The sequence below is a fragment of the Cicer arietinum genome, chromosome 4 (genome assembly GCF_000331145.2).
Source record: "Cicer arietinum cultivar CDC Frontier isolate Library 1 chromosome 4, Cicar.CDCFrontier_v2.0, whole genome shotgun sequence".
Lineage (NCBI taxonomy): Eukaryota > Viridiplantae > Streptophyta > Magnoliopsida > Fabales > Fabaceae > Cicer > Cicer arietinum.
The window spans coordinates 15893445-15909181 of record NC_021163.2 but is presented as its reverse complement, the minus strand read 5'-3'; the positions used below and the strand labels follow the sequence as shown (position 1 = coordinate 15909181).

The window sequence follows — 15737 nt, the reverse complement described above, 5'->3', positions numbered from 1 at the left end:
TATATATATATATATATATATATATATATACACATACACGCACACTGTTAGCTATTACAAAATGATGAACAAGCTAATGGGTCTGAATACAAAGCACAATTATCACAAGGGCCATAAGCCCACGACTTAATAAGAATATACCAGTATATCTCTAACAGACCTATACATTTTCCTCTAAACCCTAACATCTAGCAAATGAATGTAAAGATAAAAAATCTTTTATGATTTCTATCTACATCTAACTAATTACTGTAAAGCCAAAATGCTGAACACACCAGTAAACAACCCATAGGTGTTTCATGTCCCTATGGACACCCTCTATCACTTTCGGCAGAAAGGACACTGGTTCACTGACAATATATATTAAACAAAAAGGATAAAAAATACACACCTCAGGTAGCAACCTCCATCTCTGTCTTTTGCCAACCCAAAATCAATGAACATTGCCTGAGAAATGATTATTTATTTTTAAAATAATAAATCACAGGAAATAAACAGCAGTTCAGAAGTGCATATTACAATGTAACATACAGCGTACCTTGGCATGACCAATATGCAAATATCCATTTGGTTCAGGAGGAAACCGGGACAAAACTTTCCCACCTGTTGCTTTCAAGTGCTTGTCAAGTAGCGCCTTCGTATTGCTACATCTCAGAATAGTACCATCACTAAAAGGAACTTCAGTATGCACCTGAAATAAAATGATACTCATGATGTGTGCAGAAGCAAGTTAATGAAAACGGAAAATTTCAAGCTGAAGCACAAATACTGTAATCAAGGAAATTTCATATATTTGGAAACCATGCAAGAACAATACCCCTGACTAGAAAGGTTTAATAAGTTTACAAAACAGACCACTGCCTGGAGAGAGAAGAACACCATGAGCAACAGCAAGCAGAAGACTATATTCAAAGTGACACTTATAAAAAGCACACTAACAGTGAATATTAGGTTCACAGCATAAACAGAAGAGAATGAAGCTGCATTTAATTTTTACAATAAGGCAACTAAATACCTTCATATTTTCCTCTGGATTAGGGAATATCAAAAATGGATTAAGATCTTCTTCGGGTGCCTTTTCAGGAGTAGCAACAGGTGCTGCCTTATCCTAATAAAGCAAGTGGAATTGTAAACTACCAGTAAGCCATGTGACAAAAAGTAGCACCAATGAGCTAAAACAACCGTTAACATGCTCACCTCTACTTTAGCAGGTTTCTCTTTCTTCTTTTTAGAAGGCTTTTCATTGTCTGCTGCAGTTTTATCACCGAGTAGCTCATATAATTTTGCATCAGCAAGTTGCTGTAACAAGAAAAAAATGAAAACAAGAAAACAGTATTAACAAAACATGTAACAACAAACTAATAGTTCAACATATTATGTTTGTCTCATAGCTATCACCTTGACAGCTTTCGCATCAGCCCATGGGAGCGTCTTTCTCACATGCCCAAGTAACTCGCCAACTAGTAAGATAAATATTAAGATATCAAAATTTATTAATCTGAGCACCTCAGTAATTAAAAATAAAAACAAACATGATGATAATTATTGTATCCATTAGAAGGGAAAATCAAACAAATACCATTTGTACGATAGCGTAGTTCAAGTATGGAAGCCTTGTTCTCCTCAAAAACTGCATTAACAGCATGCTCAATATCTTCTGTTGAAACCTCAATACCTGCACAAATATAAACAATAAAATTGAAGACATTTGGAACACAATAGAACTCCATAACTAGAGGTCAATACCCAATCTAAGTGAAATAAAGCAGAAATATCAAAAGGGGATATAAGTTGCTAAAGTTTAGCTTAGTGAACTTATACACACGTGAACTGCCGTACAAGCAAAATTACCAACCAAACGAAGTATTGAAATTAAGGTCATTTTATACACACGTGAACTGCTGAAGTTGTTTCTACCATCACCAAACAACACCACAAGCTTAAAGTGTTGAGGTCAATTTTATATACAAAAAAACTGAGTTCTATGTAACATACCAACACCACATGCTTCTTCAAATTTATTCAAATCAAGGTTCTCCGAACCCGTGGTAGCAAGAAAAGCTAGTGCTGCATCTAACTGCGCAGTTGTTTTCACCTGCAATGATAATATATGTGAGAATACTTCCAGTGTAAAAATTCGCCCAAACCAATTGACAACCCACAAGTACAAAAAACAATATCCAATCATACAAGAACACAAAATAAACAGTTAATATAATATCTAGTGACATGCCAATCCTAGAACACACGAAGACATCAAAATTAAAATCCAACAATGTATATTGCACACCTTAGACGAAACAACGTATTGCAGCAAAGTTGGACGATGAGACAAGGCATTTCCAGGGTACTTGGTTGCAACCTGCAACATTCATAAATCAATGGAAAGAGAAATGTCAGCAATTAACAAACAAAAAACAATCAAAATATAAAAAAATTATCTACAAAAGTACAATTATATATAACATTGAAGCATTTTAAGCTGGGTAATGCTGCATGCACAATGCAAAAATGAAACTTACTGTGTAAATTAGGTTTCCAACAGTTCGACTGCATCCATCAGTAACACCAGCCTTAAAACACCATAGAATACAATGAATTAATATTTGATTAATTTGATTAATATAGTACAAAAAGAATATCGAAGAATTTAGAGAAGAGAGCATATAAATAGAAAGAATGAATACCTCATGGATAACGGAAGTGAGATTGTTAGTGACTTTGTTATTAGCGATGGTGTTTTTTGCGGTGCGTTCATCCAAACCGATCTTCAAAAAGAGGTCGAGGCACTTCTCCTTGTCCGAGTTATCGTCTTTGGTAGGCATGTTCTTATTCTTGACAGCTATCGATTGTAAAACCTAACTGTTATAATCGAGACAAGATTTATATTGATTTGACGCTTTCAGTTACAGTAGAGAAATAAATACATATATGAATATATGAGAAGAAAAATGATTGAATAATGTGAAAAAAGAATCAAAGAGATTCTACTACCTCTTTTTTTGGGTGAAAATTGGATGCTATTGCTGGTTGTATAAACGCCGTCAATCCTCTGTTGTGTACGACTTAAAAATTGGGAGTTTTGGTCGGGTTCCGATCCAATAGTATGTAGGTTGGTCCGATTCCTTTTAATTGGGTTATTGCTAGATATGAATGGGTCATTTAATATTTTGATCTATTAGAATTGATATGTAGATTCCTTTTTAATTGGGTTATTGCTAGATATGAATGGGTCATTTAATATTTTGATCTATTAGAATTGATATGTAGGCATATATATATATATATATATATATATATATATATATATTAACGTGAAATACATTTTTAAAAAGAATTTTAGATTAGTCAAATTTTTAAAAAAGTCATATTATACAAGAAAAAAAACAAAAATCAATTGTAAATATAGTCAAGCCTAAAAAATTAAAAGGCCGTCAACGTAAAAATACAATATATAAAGATCTTTTAATTATCTATAAAGTTTGACTTTTTTAACTTCTTATTTTTGCATCTTTCTTTCAAAACTCTACAAAAATTACCTTAATCTTCAAAACATTTAAAATTTTCAAAATCAACAGTAAGGGATACTCAAAATTTTAAAGTTGTGAAACATAAAATTTTCATAATATTCAAAAGTTTGGAAATGACAAATTTCATAATTTTCAAAACTTTCAAAATAGAAAATTTCATAATTTTCGAAACTTTTGAACAATTTAAAACTTTTGAAATAGGAAATTTTTCGAAACTTTCCTTTTTTGGAAACTTTTGAAGCTTTCCTGATTTATAAACTTTCCAAATTTGAAAACTTTCGAAACTTTCCAAATCTCTAAAATATAATCCTTATTTCGAAAATTTAAAATTTTTGAAACTATCAATTTTGAAGCTTATTATACAAGGTTAAAAAGGTAAAATTATATTTTCATGTGTCGTGACTAGGGATGACAATAGGTGGGGTTTGAATAAGATACTATAGTACTCGTCCACATACCCGCAATTTTAAAAAATACACATATTCATATTTGTGCCGTATATCAACTTTGATACTCGTACTTTTACCATTTTGGTGCCTAAATGCTCGTATCTATATTCATTACACACATTTTAACTAAAATAGATCGATAAATATATGATATTGTTGTGATTAAATTTAAAAATTATCTAAATATCTTAAATGCAATCAATATAATACACATTTAAATATCAATATGATTGGATTACTTCTATATCCTAAAAAATAATTTGTCTAACTATAATAATTATAAAACAAAATTTCTTTAATTTTAGTAAAATTAATTTTAAATATTAACGAATACCTGTAGAGCTTAGCTTTTATAAGACACTTTAATGTATAAGTTCTAATATAAAATATCTTTTCCAAATTAAGTTATACTTTGATCAATGGGAAATATTTATAAATGATGAAATTATATATAAAATACAAAAATATGGTAAAAAAGAAATTAAATCAATAACCTTTTATAAAGGGTTGTTCTGATTTTTTGTTTTAAAAACAAAATCACAAAATTTTTTAAAAAACAAAAATCACAAAAAAAAGTTAAATTTTTAAACAAATTATGTATGGACACGAGGGTTTTTCAAAAGTTAATAAATAAATTATTAATAATTTATTTAATTACAATAGAAATTTTTTAACATAATTAATGATATTTTTAAATTTATTTTTTCTATATTTTTCAAAAAATTAAATAAGTCATTCCAACTGTTCTACAGCAAAATCAAGAACTTTTGTAAAAAAAATTATTTTTTAGTTGAATAAAAAAGCAGTGTGTATACGTTGTATCACTCCAATAATTCATGTTAGCAACACGTTCACTACTTGTGATTTCTCAATTTATAACTAATATTTCTCTCATCCCTACTAAAAAGAGTATAAAATAATTTGCAACAACATCAAAATGTTTTATTTAATTTATTTAAGATTTTACCGATTTTAGTTTTAAGAACATTAGAATGTGAGACATTTTTTATTAAATAAAAAAAGACTTTAGGTTTTTTTATTAAGTAAAAACTTTTGTTTTTTAGGAGTTCTAAAGCGTTTGCGTTAGCGTGAGTCTAGGTCATACGAGTTCCAAAGCGTTTTTTAGGAGTTCTAAAGCGTTTGCGTTAGCGTGAGTTCTAAAGCGTTTGCGTTAGCGTGGGAGAAGATATAGAGATATTGTTTCACATAAAACTCTAGGTATAAAAACAAAGGTTGGTTAAATGTAACTCATAGTCTCAATTAGTCATGTGCACTGATAATATGATAAATGAGTTGTTTGTAAAAACTATTCAAACAATGAAAACAATATTTTAAATTCAATATGTTTTGTGCGGTTGAGTAAAGATGACAAAATAGATCAAACTCTGATATGTTTAATATATGTCTTAGTTTAATAAAAATATTAGGTTCAGGTTAAGTGAGACTTTTAAGAAAAGATCATTAATTGTAAACTAAATTCATAGGTTGTAGACAAAATTCAAACCTAAAAAATCAATTATAATTCATGTCTTTCAAAATATAGTCTAGTCAATTAATTGTAACTCAGATCTTTCAAAATTCAGTTTAATCTGTCACTCTCAACTTTAGAGTTAGACCGTAACCAAACACACACATATATATAATTGAAGAAAAATAATAATTTGTCTAACCATAATAATTATAAAACAAAATTTCTTTCATTTTAGTAAAACTAATTTTAAATATTAACGTAAGTATATTTACATTATTTTATGTGTAGAGCTTAGCTTTTTTAATTTCAAAAAAAGAAGAGCTTAATTTTTTCTTGTTTGTTTGAACTTTGATCTATAAATTCAAATATAAAATATTTTTTCCAAATCGAGATATACTATGTTTGACCAATGGGAAATATTTTTAAAATGATAAAATTATATATAAAACATAAAATGTGGTAAAAAAAAATTAAATCAATAACCTTTTATAAGGGGTTGTTCTGATTTTTTGTTTTAAAAACAAAATCTAGAAAAAGTTAAAATTTTAAACAAAACATGTATGAACACAAAGTTATATTAATCTTTTACTTAATTTAAAAAAAAAAAGTTTTTGTTTAAATCTCAAAACCTCAAAAATAATTTTATATTTATCGAGGCAACCACCATTCATATAGAGCAAGTCCAATATCATTGCGTGAGGAGTTGCATTGGAAAAAATGCTTGAATACCATATTAAATTCAAATTCTCTTTACAAAACTTCAAATTCTCTTTACAAAACTGACTTGTAAGAGAAAAAAATATCACCATTTATAAACTCACTTTAACTTATTTCTCTATTTATCTGGAACTTTGATTTTTTACGATAAAACCTATAAATAAATCAATGTCTTGAATTCATAATTTTTTTTTTACAAATCAATCAAATATCTTCTAGTCACTCAAACTCTCGCAATTCTTCCATATCAACTCATCCATCTTATTATTCCAATGGCCTTTTATCTTACAAAAGAAATTGATATATTATCTCGGCCAAAAAAACTTTGTTAAGAAAAGTGAAACGATGCAAAAATTGGAAAGATTAAATCTAGCAGCCTTCACAAATAACCGAGTACTAACAAACATCGTGTGATTGAAACTATCCTTGTAGAAGAATTGCACAAAAATGTGAAAGACAGAGTGAACATATTCCTGGATGGATGTTATACGTGGGAGCTACAGGGTGAAACAAGATCTTTCCGTTGATGTTTGAGGTTTAAACTTAAATCCTCTACAAGAACACCTTTACCCTTCCCCTAGCATAGTGACTACCTGTCCTGTGTAATCTACATGTCAAGTGTCACTGTAGGGGAGCATGTAAGTTTCATTCCATGAACCATGTCATCGTCCTTATTATCAATGATGAATTAATGTTTTGTGTCATAAGATCCATGCTTATATAAGCAAAAACTCCTGTCACATTTCATAGGTCTGCACTTCTGGAAAAATATTAACTGAAACAAAGATATTGTCCTCATTGATGTAAGTTTCTAAACTACCCCAGTCACAAATAAAAATCAAGACTTCAAATACAGTATCCAGCCACAAATAACAAGTGTTGCAGTCTATTTGCATTCACAAACCAAAATTTGAAACTTCGGGTTTATAATCAAACATAATCAAACAGCACAAACAACCCTATGTTGTCAATCCCGGCGCGATCTCGCACAATCCTGGTGGAGTGGAGGGGTTGGCCGCAACGCCACTGACCGGGAAAACGTGTTTGCCAATAGAGGCGCTCCCAGCCACGAATCCATCTATCAACGCAACCCGCTATCCCAGCCCAACCCACTATTATACCTGCTCTAGGACTTTTTCAATAACACAGGTTTTATTTTACTTTTTTTTTTTTATTCTTCATTAAGGATTTCTAGGTTAGACCCACTTAAACTCTAATCTTTAATTATTATGTCACCATTGTTCTTGCTCTGTTGTTTTCGTTCTTTTTGTGACTATTTTGTTTGCTCCGTTTCTTCTGCTATGTTCTCTATTTTGTTGATTACAATTACTATTAGAACTCGATTTTGATGTTGGATGTTTATTATTAAGTATGATTACCCCTTTAATTTTGTGTATTTTGCTATATATTTTTTAGTATTTTATGTTTAGTTTATATACAGTTTTCTTGTCTTCGCAATAGCGGTCATCCAACTATCCCATTTTTAGAGTTCGGCGCATGCGCCGCTATTTGAGACTAACAACATAGAAACAAACTTACCCCCTTCTATAGTCTGCTAGGGATACAATCAGGAAACCATTTTTTTTACAAACCAATTCATGATCTTCTTGTCAATTGAACTCTTATGCACTTCATCCATATCAACTCATCCATCTTATAATTCCAATGATCTTTTATCTTACAAAAGAAACTGATATAATATCTTGACCAAAACAACTTTGTTAAGAAGAGTGAAACGATGCAAATATTTGAAAGATAAATCTAGCAGCCTTCACAAATAACCGAGTACTAAAAAACATCATGTGATTGAAACTATCCTTGTAGAATTGCACAAAATTTTGAAAGACAAAGTGAACATTTTCCTGCATGGAATTTGTTATAAGTGGAGTTACAGGGTGAAACAAGATCAATATGCTGATGTAATGATATTAGAGATTAAACTTAAACTCTCTACAAGGACACCTTTCCCCCTCACCTGGCATAGTGACTACCTCGCCTATGCAATCTACAAGTCAAGTGTCAATCTAGGGGAACACGAAAGTTTCATTCCATGAACCATGTCACCGTCCCTATTCTCAAAAATGAATTAATGTTTGGACTCATAAGATACATGCTTATATTCGCAAATAGTCAAATATCACAAAATCTCCTGCCACATTTTATAGGTTTGCACTTCTGTAAAAATGTTAATTGAAACAAAGATTTCTCCTCATTGATATAAGTTTCTATACTGCCAAGTCACAGATAGAAAATAAAACCTCAATTGCAATAACCAATCACAAATAATAGGTTTTGCAGTGTGTTTGCATATAGAAACCAAAATTTAAACTTCAGGTTTATAATCATACAGCACGAACAAACTTATCCCCTTCTATAGTCTGCACAGGATACAATCAGAAAATCACATTCATATCATGTTATGCCTTCACAAAATTCCAACAAAAACATATGAATAAATCTCATCCATCAAAGATAACACTGTTTCCCCAATTTCTCATTCATCATCAAAACTGAGAATCCACAAATAAACTGAAAGAACAGCATTCTGATTATTAACCTATCATGATTCATGACCACAAAAGTCATCAATGAATCCCACATTAGATCCATCCATTATTCCATTACCACAACCAAAAATAAAATAAAAAAGCAACAATTGGAATCCAAATAAATTTCATGTCTCAATTCAAGTAACCTTCCAAAAAATTCAAAACATCATTCCACTTTCCCCAATTGCTTTATATCATCCACTACAAACTATAACTGAAATAAGATTAACATCACAGTTTCATTTTATCACATAAAAAACTAAACCAACATTGATTAGTCTCATGAACAAATGAACCCTCACCTAAGTTTGTCTCCTCATACGCTTCCTAAGCTTCTGATACTTATGTTTGTTCATCTTCCTCTTCCGCTTCTTCTTCGTGCTATCAGCCCAAAGGGTTCCGGAATCTTCCTCTGACTCATTGGCGAGAAACCCATTTTCAAAAACGGGTTTTGAAGCAAACCCAAAAGGGAAACTAGGGAAAATTAGAGTTGAACTTGAGGACCCAATGAATTGATGCGATAATATTGGGCTTGTTGGGAAGGGTTCGGTGGATGTGTTGGGTTCTCGATTAAGGGGAATGATTGGGTGTTGAGTCTGTGAAGGGTGAAAAGCGGTGATGAATCTTGAGGGTGGTGGTTTTTTCAGAAGTTTCTGAAGCAATGAAGCCATTGAACAATAGAAGACGAGGTTACGCCGTCAGATACAGAGTTTGGGTTTTTGCCTTAACCAAATTTTGATGATAAGTTTCAGATCCAAAATCGAAATCCAACGGTGGCGGAGGTGACGTGATGTTGGTCCAAAAGAAGATATAGTCGATTCAATAGAAAAGTCATGCGACGCGGCGGCCGGAGGGCGGCGACGCTAGGGTTTGAGGGAAAGAAGAATTATTGAGATGTGTTTATTGGATTTGGGAGAGAATTCCTTCTTGACTTTTTAGTGTGTCTTTTAGTCTTTGCTTATGCTTCCAGTAAAATTTATTTTACATATTGATATTTTTTTATAAAAAACAAAAAGACGGTAAAGCCCACAAAAATAGGATAATTTATTATATGGTATGGACATTTTTTGGTATGCAAGAACTTGAACAAGAAATATCTCAAGTTCACTAGGAGGATCCTTTGAAACATTAAAATAAATAAAAAATGTGATAACTATGGTCGCCTTGCATTCACGTCAAGTGTAGTAAATTTGAACTTGCCAGTTCAATCTCAAAAAGTTACATATGCAACGAACTAAGGAAGAGACAATTTTATTGTTTTTTTTATTTTTTATCTTTGTTAACAAGAGTTTTTGAATTAATATCAACTTTAAAGATAAGAAACCCTCTCTCTATGACCCATTTCCATATCTCAAATCTATGCACGAAGAGCATCAAAATCTCTCAGTTTGCAACTTACTATATTTTTCGTTGATCGGTAGACTCCGTCACAATTGAGTTTGAGTCACCCCTTTTGAAGTTTAATCCAACCAATGAATATAGTTTTGCGTTGACAAATACTCAAGTGTTGCATATTACATTTGATAATGTTAGTTGTGTTGGGGTTGATTGCAAGTTCCACATCCTTTAGTGTGGGAGAATAAGGAGAAAGCCAAGGCTATATATTGGGTTTTGGTCCTTTGTTTTCAAATGCACCAGTCAGCAATAGCACTTTAAGCTTGTATCTGACTTAGTTTATATATTTGCTTTGTAAGAGTGTGGTTGTACTGAGGTGTCTGGGGTGTGAGTGAGAGAAGTCTATGTGTTGTAACAATTTTCACATAGTATTAATTCTCTGGTTGTCGGTTTAGGCATCGGCCGTGGTTTTTTTTCTTCCGGTTTTGGAGTTTCCACGTTATATTCTTGTGTTGTGATTGTGTTTTAATTCTTTTCACTTATGCTATTTTTCCCAACAACTGGTATCAGACCAAGGTTCGGAGTGCAGTTTTGTCTGATCTTCCACATCAGAAAAGAATTATCCTTGGTATTTTTAGGGGAAAGATGATACTGTGAAAGTGTTGTTTAGGGAGGTTCTGGCTAAGGAAAGACTTGATATTTAAGTGTGTCTGTTGTGACCCACCTCTCTTTCCTGGGAACTTACCTGGTGCACAGTTTACAGTCTGCGTGCAGCTGCTATGTCTTATTCAAGCGTTATGAAGTTTGACATAGAGAAGTTTGATGGAAGAATCAACTTTGGCTTGTGGAAAGTACAAGTCAAGGATGTGCTTATACAATCAGGATTACACAAGGCGTTGAAAGGAAACACTTCCAACATGGAGGACGACAAGTGGGAGGAACTAGATTTGAGAGCTGCAAGTGCAATTCGTCTGTGTTTGGCAAAGAATGTTCTTGCGAATGTGCAGAATCTGTCATCAGCCAAACAACTCTGGGAGAAGCTTGAAGAGTTATATCAGGCTAAGGGCATCTCAAATCGGTTGTTGTTGAAAGAGCAATTCCACAATCTGCGCATGGATGAAGGTACGAAAATCTCTGATCATCTTAGTACTTTGAATAATATTGTCTCTGAGTTGGAATCTATCAAAGTTGAGATTGATGATGAAGATAAAGCGTTAAGGCTCATTTTGTCCCTTCCACCTTCCTATGTTCATCTTAAACCTGTTCTGATGTATGGGAAGGAAAGTTTGAGTTTTGAAGAAGTTGCAACTAAAATTATTTCTGAAGAAAGGAGAATGAAAAATGATGAAAGCACTTCATCAAGCTCAATGTTGCTGACTAGAAGTGGGGCTAATGGGAAGAAGATACATGCAAAGAATTTGGTGTGCTGGGAGTGTGGAAAGCCTGGGCATGTGAAGAGAAATTGTCCAGGTGGAGCAGTATCTGAAAAAGACTCTGAGACAAGTGCTGGCAAGGTCTCCCTTGTTTGGGGAGATGATGGTGATCTCATCTAGAAGATAAAGTTTGTCCTTATGGTATTTCCGCTATACCATGAAAAAGGACAAGTTATTGCTAGCGGATTCAGAACAACACACGGGCATTGGTTGGCATTGATGCAAGGTGTGTGGTGATTTGTCGATGGCTGAAGAACTTCCTGGAAGCCAACATGGGAGTTGCACCATTAATTTCAGCAAGGTTTCGACATGAGAAAATTCTTGGAATGGTTTAGTTCCAAGTGGAGAAAATTCTTGGGATGGTTTAGTTCCAAGTGAAGTGTACTTTTGATGGTGGAGTATGATTGTCGGTAAGACAATGGATGCAGAAGATGTAACTCTTACAATCAAGGTGGAGATTGTTGGGGTTGATTGCAAGTACCACATCCGTGGGAGAATAAGGAGAAGGCCAAGGCTATATATTGGGTTTTGGTCCTTTGTTTTCAAATGCACCAGTCAGCAATAGCACTTTAAGCTTGTATCTGACTTAGTTTATATATTTGCTTTGTAAGAGTATGGTTGTAATGGGGTGTCTGGGGTGTGAGTGAGAGAAGTCTATGTGTTGTAACAATTTTCACATAGTATTAATTCTCTGGTTGCCGGTTTAGGCAGCGGCCGTGGTTTTTTTCTCCGGTTTTGGAGTTTCCACGTTATATTCTTGTGTTGTGATTGTGTTTTAATTCTTTTCACTTATGCTATTTTTCCCAACAAGTTGCCATATAGATAGTCATAAAGATGGAATCCCTTTGTTGTTGGAAGTCTTCTTCAAAAATATATTTGTTTGTTCATTTCCACATGTTCCATAAAGCTATCATGAAAATAGACAACAATTGCCCATCTGAACTATGTGCCGCTTATTGGTAATGTGCTTAAAGATTTGATCCCTACAATTTAAATAGAAAAGAAAAATAGAAACTAGACCAAAACAATGTATTAGAGGAAGGAGTGGAAAAAATTCTGGAGCAAAGAGTAAACAAATAACAATTCTAGAACACTAAAAACAACCTTAGAATAATTCAAGAGAAAATTACATCAATTTGATCTCAAATCCTAATGATATGTATAAAATGAGGCGACATAAGTAGAATACTTCGTAGATATTTAATGTATTAGTTCATACACTTAATATAATAATTAATAGGATTAAAATGATCAACATCTTATAATTTTATAGATATTTTTATCGATTTGTAAATATTATTGACTAAAATAATTGATATTTGTAACTTTAAGGATCAAATTGACAATTTATTATATATTTAAATATGTAAAAGTTAATTACATTTCTAAAACTAATTTTACATCATGTAAAATTAATATCAAAACTAAGACCAAAAAAAGATATTAATATATCAAAACAAAAGAGAAAATTCACTGCATTCAAAATAAAATATCGTTATTTTTTACTTTATATTAATGATAAGAGTTAACACTCTAATAATATATAAAAATATTATTCTGTAAAATGAATCACTCATTGTGGTTTATCAACCGTATCATTGATCCAAACAATAGAAAATCAAAAGTGAAGATGCCAAATGCATCCAATCCTATAGCCACTATCCACCATATGATCTGATCTGGATAGTCATCACCCACATGCCAACAAGGATGAATTATCCGACCTTGTCACATACTCTCTGACAAACATATGGGCATGCCCCCAAATCAAAACCACACCCATCCTATGTACAGATAGATTCCCTTTTCTGTTTTGTTTTCCATTGTGAGTTATAAACGAAAAAATATCTAGGAATCCAACTTAACAACATTGCTTTGCTTATGAACTCAATAGAATGTTTAAATTTTAGTTTAATTTATAAATGTCGATATTATTAATTTTAATATTATATTTTGAATGTAAATTAATTATAATAATATTTTTTATTTTTTCTAAAGAAGAAAAAGAAAACAGTAATACTTCGTAAAATAATGTTATTAAAATATAAAATAAGATACCATATTTAATATAATATTTTATGTAAGTCTCATTTTCTATACTAGTAATGTTATTTTACTTCATACTATCTATCAATGTCATTTGCTCTTCTCCTTTTCCACATTCTTTGGTTGTTCACACTTGTAAGTTGTAGCGGAAAATAAATTTTACACGTGCCATTCTATATCTGTATTTTAAATTTGAAAAAGAACTCGTTTTGGTGTCTTGAATTTAGCATGAAGTTATCTCCACAATCTTGGCCATGATGTTAGCATTGCTTGAAGAAGTACTAAAGTCTTAAAGGTGTTGTGTGCTAGTAGTACTGCTGTGATAGTGCCTAGTCATGCAACAATAATTTCCTATGAATGAGGATTATTTTTGGCTATTCATATTGTCTTAAAATTGTCCCTACATCGCATTCCACATAATGCTAACTAAGCACCTAATGTTTCCACCATTTAGGACAGCATAAATGCCTAAGTTAAATTATACATCCGAACTTTGAAATTGTTCAAAAACTTTAACAAGTGAGGGAAAAAATGGAAGAAGAAATGTACCATGATGATTGTCTAGATCCAGTAACTAGTTTAATGGTAATTAGATAATCAGATATGTCGTTAACATAAGTAGTTTGAACATGCCTTTCACAATTAAAATCAGCTGAGATTAATTTTACATTGGTTTAATCATTAATACGTACTTATTTATATAGTCATAAATTTGTTTTCATGCCTCTTTTTTAATAACTCTGAGAACAAGTGAAAATGATTTTCCATTAAAAAAAAGTGAAAAGGATTTTGTGAAGGTAACTCACTGTTGTTATGCAGGAGAAAATCTTTCTACTAAGAATAATTCATTAAAAGATGAAAACCATCCCATTTTTAGTCTTTCGTATCTTGTACAAGTCCCAATATTGGTCCAAGGCTTGTGATTTTTTGGGAGGAAGAAAATTGTTGTTCACAAGAGGAAATGAGAATTTGACTGATATTATACATATTTCTTTTTAAGTTATCTACCCCTCAATGTTAAAAGTATCAATAGATTTGTGTATTATTCCATATGTTAGGAAAATAGGACTTAGAAAGACAGTGAATATTGTTATCTAGTGCACGGATCCGCGATTATTTGACTAAGACCAAATAACACAAATTATCTGATGCTCAATGTGTCAATTACATGACTACATAAAATAAATGCAATTCAAATCGAACGAGTTATAAGTAAATAATAAAATATGTTGAATATAGATCATCTACAAAACAAGTTTATGTTTGTAAATCTAATAATTTTCAGAACTATTAAGTGTTAATTAGTTGAATGATAATTTTCCTCTAACAGTAATAAATCTTGTGGCTCATCTCTCTCTATTGCTAACTGAAAAAGTTTAATTGGAAAACCCGAAAAGGGTTATCCTTTTATAGCCTTTCGGTGATTGGTTTCAACTGCTTTCACTCTCTCTTTCCTCTGTTTTCTTTCTTTCACTTTACCCCTTTCATAAACATATCGTAAAGAAAAAGATCTACTACCATTATAGCCTCAATGCTATTTCTCATCATTGTTCTTTCTGTTTCACAAGATCACACATCACCAAAGTTTAAAACCTGCAATTTTTGACCCCTCAACCCCATAGTTCACAATTTCTCACTCCAAACTCATTATCCTTTCAACCTATAAAAGTAAATTCAAAAACATTCCCACTCATAAAGACACAAACACATTACTTTCCTTAAAAACAGAGTTCCTCTGTTTCAAAACAGAGCATGGCAATAGAAGTGTGCACTGAGATTTCCAACTACACAGGAATCAGTCCTCGAATATCATTCTCACATGATCTAAAAAACTCAAACGACGTCGTTTCCGTCGAAGAAGATCGTCACCGTCGATCCGATTTACGCCTTCTAGACTCCACCGCTTCTGATTTCGTCTTCAGCATCACCAACAATGATTTCCCTCAACAATTCTCCTCAGCTGATGAACTCTTCTCCAATGGCAAGATCGTTCCAATGCAAATCAAAAAAGTAATTTCCAAATCCAATTCAACACAACAACAAAAACAACAACTTCTTAGAACTCCTCAAAAGAAGAGACTCAAAGAATTCTTGACGGATGAAACAGATAATGAAGAAGAAAAACCATCTTCAAAGTATTTCTGGCAATTCAAACGAAGTAGTAGTTTGAATTTCGATACAACTAGTAAAAATAGCTTGATTCGTTC

General features: G+C 32.0%; 2 protein-coding genes across 2 annotated transcripts in view; one reads left to right on the top strand and one right to left on the bottom strand.

Annotated features, from left to right (window-relative positions):
- LOC101493829 (glutamine--tRNA ligase) overlaps nucleotides 1-3148 on the bottom strand; it is a 9282-nt gene extending 6134 nt beyond the window's left edge. Inside the window, exons 1-11 of the mRNA XM_012714798.3 lie at nucleotides 2995-3148; nucleotides 2688-2862; nucleotides 2523-2573; nucleotides 2291-2362; nucleotides 1996-2095; nucleotides 1580-1675; nucleotides 1399-1460; nucleotides 1198-1299; nucleotides 1016-1108; nucleotides 539-691; nucleotides 392-447 (exon numbers count right to left, since the gene is read on the bottom strand). Of these exons, the coding sequence (XP_012570252.1) occupies nucleotides 392-447; nucleotides 539-691; nucleotides 1016-1108; nucleotides 1198-1299; nucleotides 1399-1460; nucleotides 1580-1675; nucleotides 1996-2095; nucleotides 2291-2362; nucleotides 2523-2573; nucleotides 2688-2825 (923 nt within the window). The 5' untranslated portion in view covers nucleotides 2826-2862; nucleotides 2995-3148. The remainder of the gene's footprint in view (nucleotides 1-391; nucleotides 448-538; nucleotides 692-1015; nucleotides 1109-1197; nucleotides 1300-1398; nucleotides 1461-1579; nucleotides 1676-1995; nucleotides 2096-2290; nucleotides 2363-2522; nucleotides 2574-2687; nucleotides 2863-2994) is intronic.
- Nucleotides 3149-15282: 12134 nt separating this feature from the next.
- Nucleotides 15283-15737, top strand: part of LOC101506517 (uncharacterized) — a 769-nt gene continuing 314 nt past the window's right edge. The window contains exon 1 of the mRNA XM_073367264.1: nucleotides 15283-15715. Coding sequence (XP_073223365.1) covers nucleotides 15283-15715 — 433 coding nt within the window. The remainder of the gene's footprint in view (nucleotides 15716-15737) is intronic.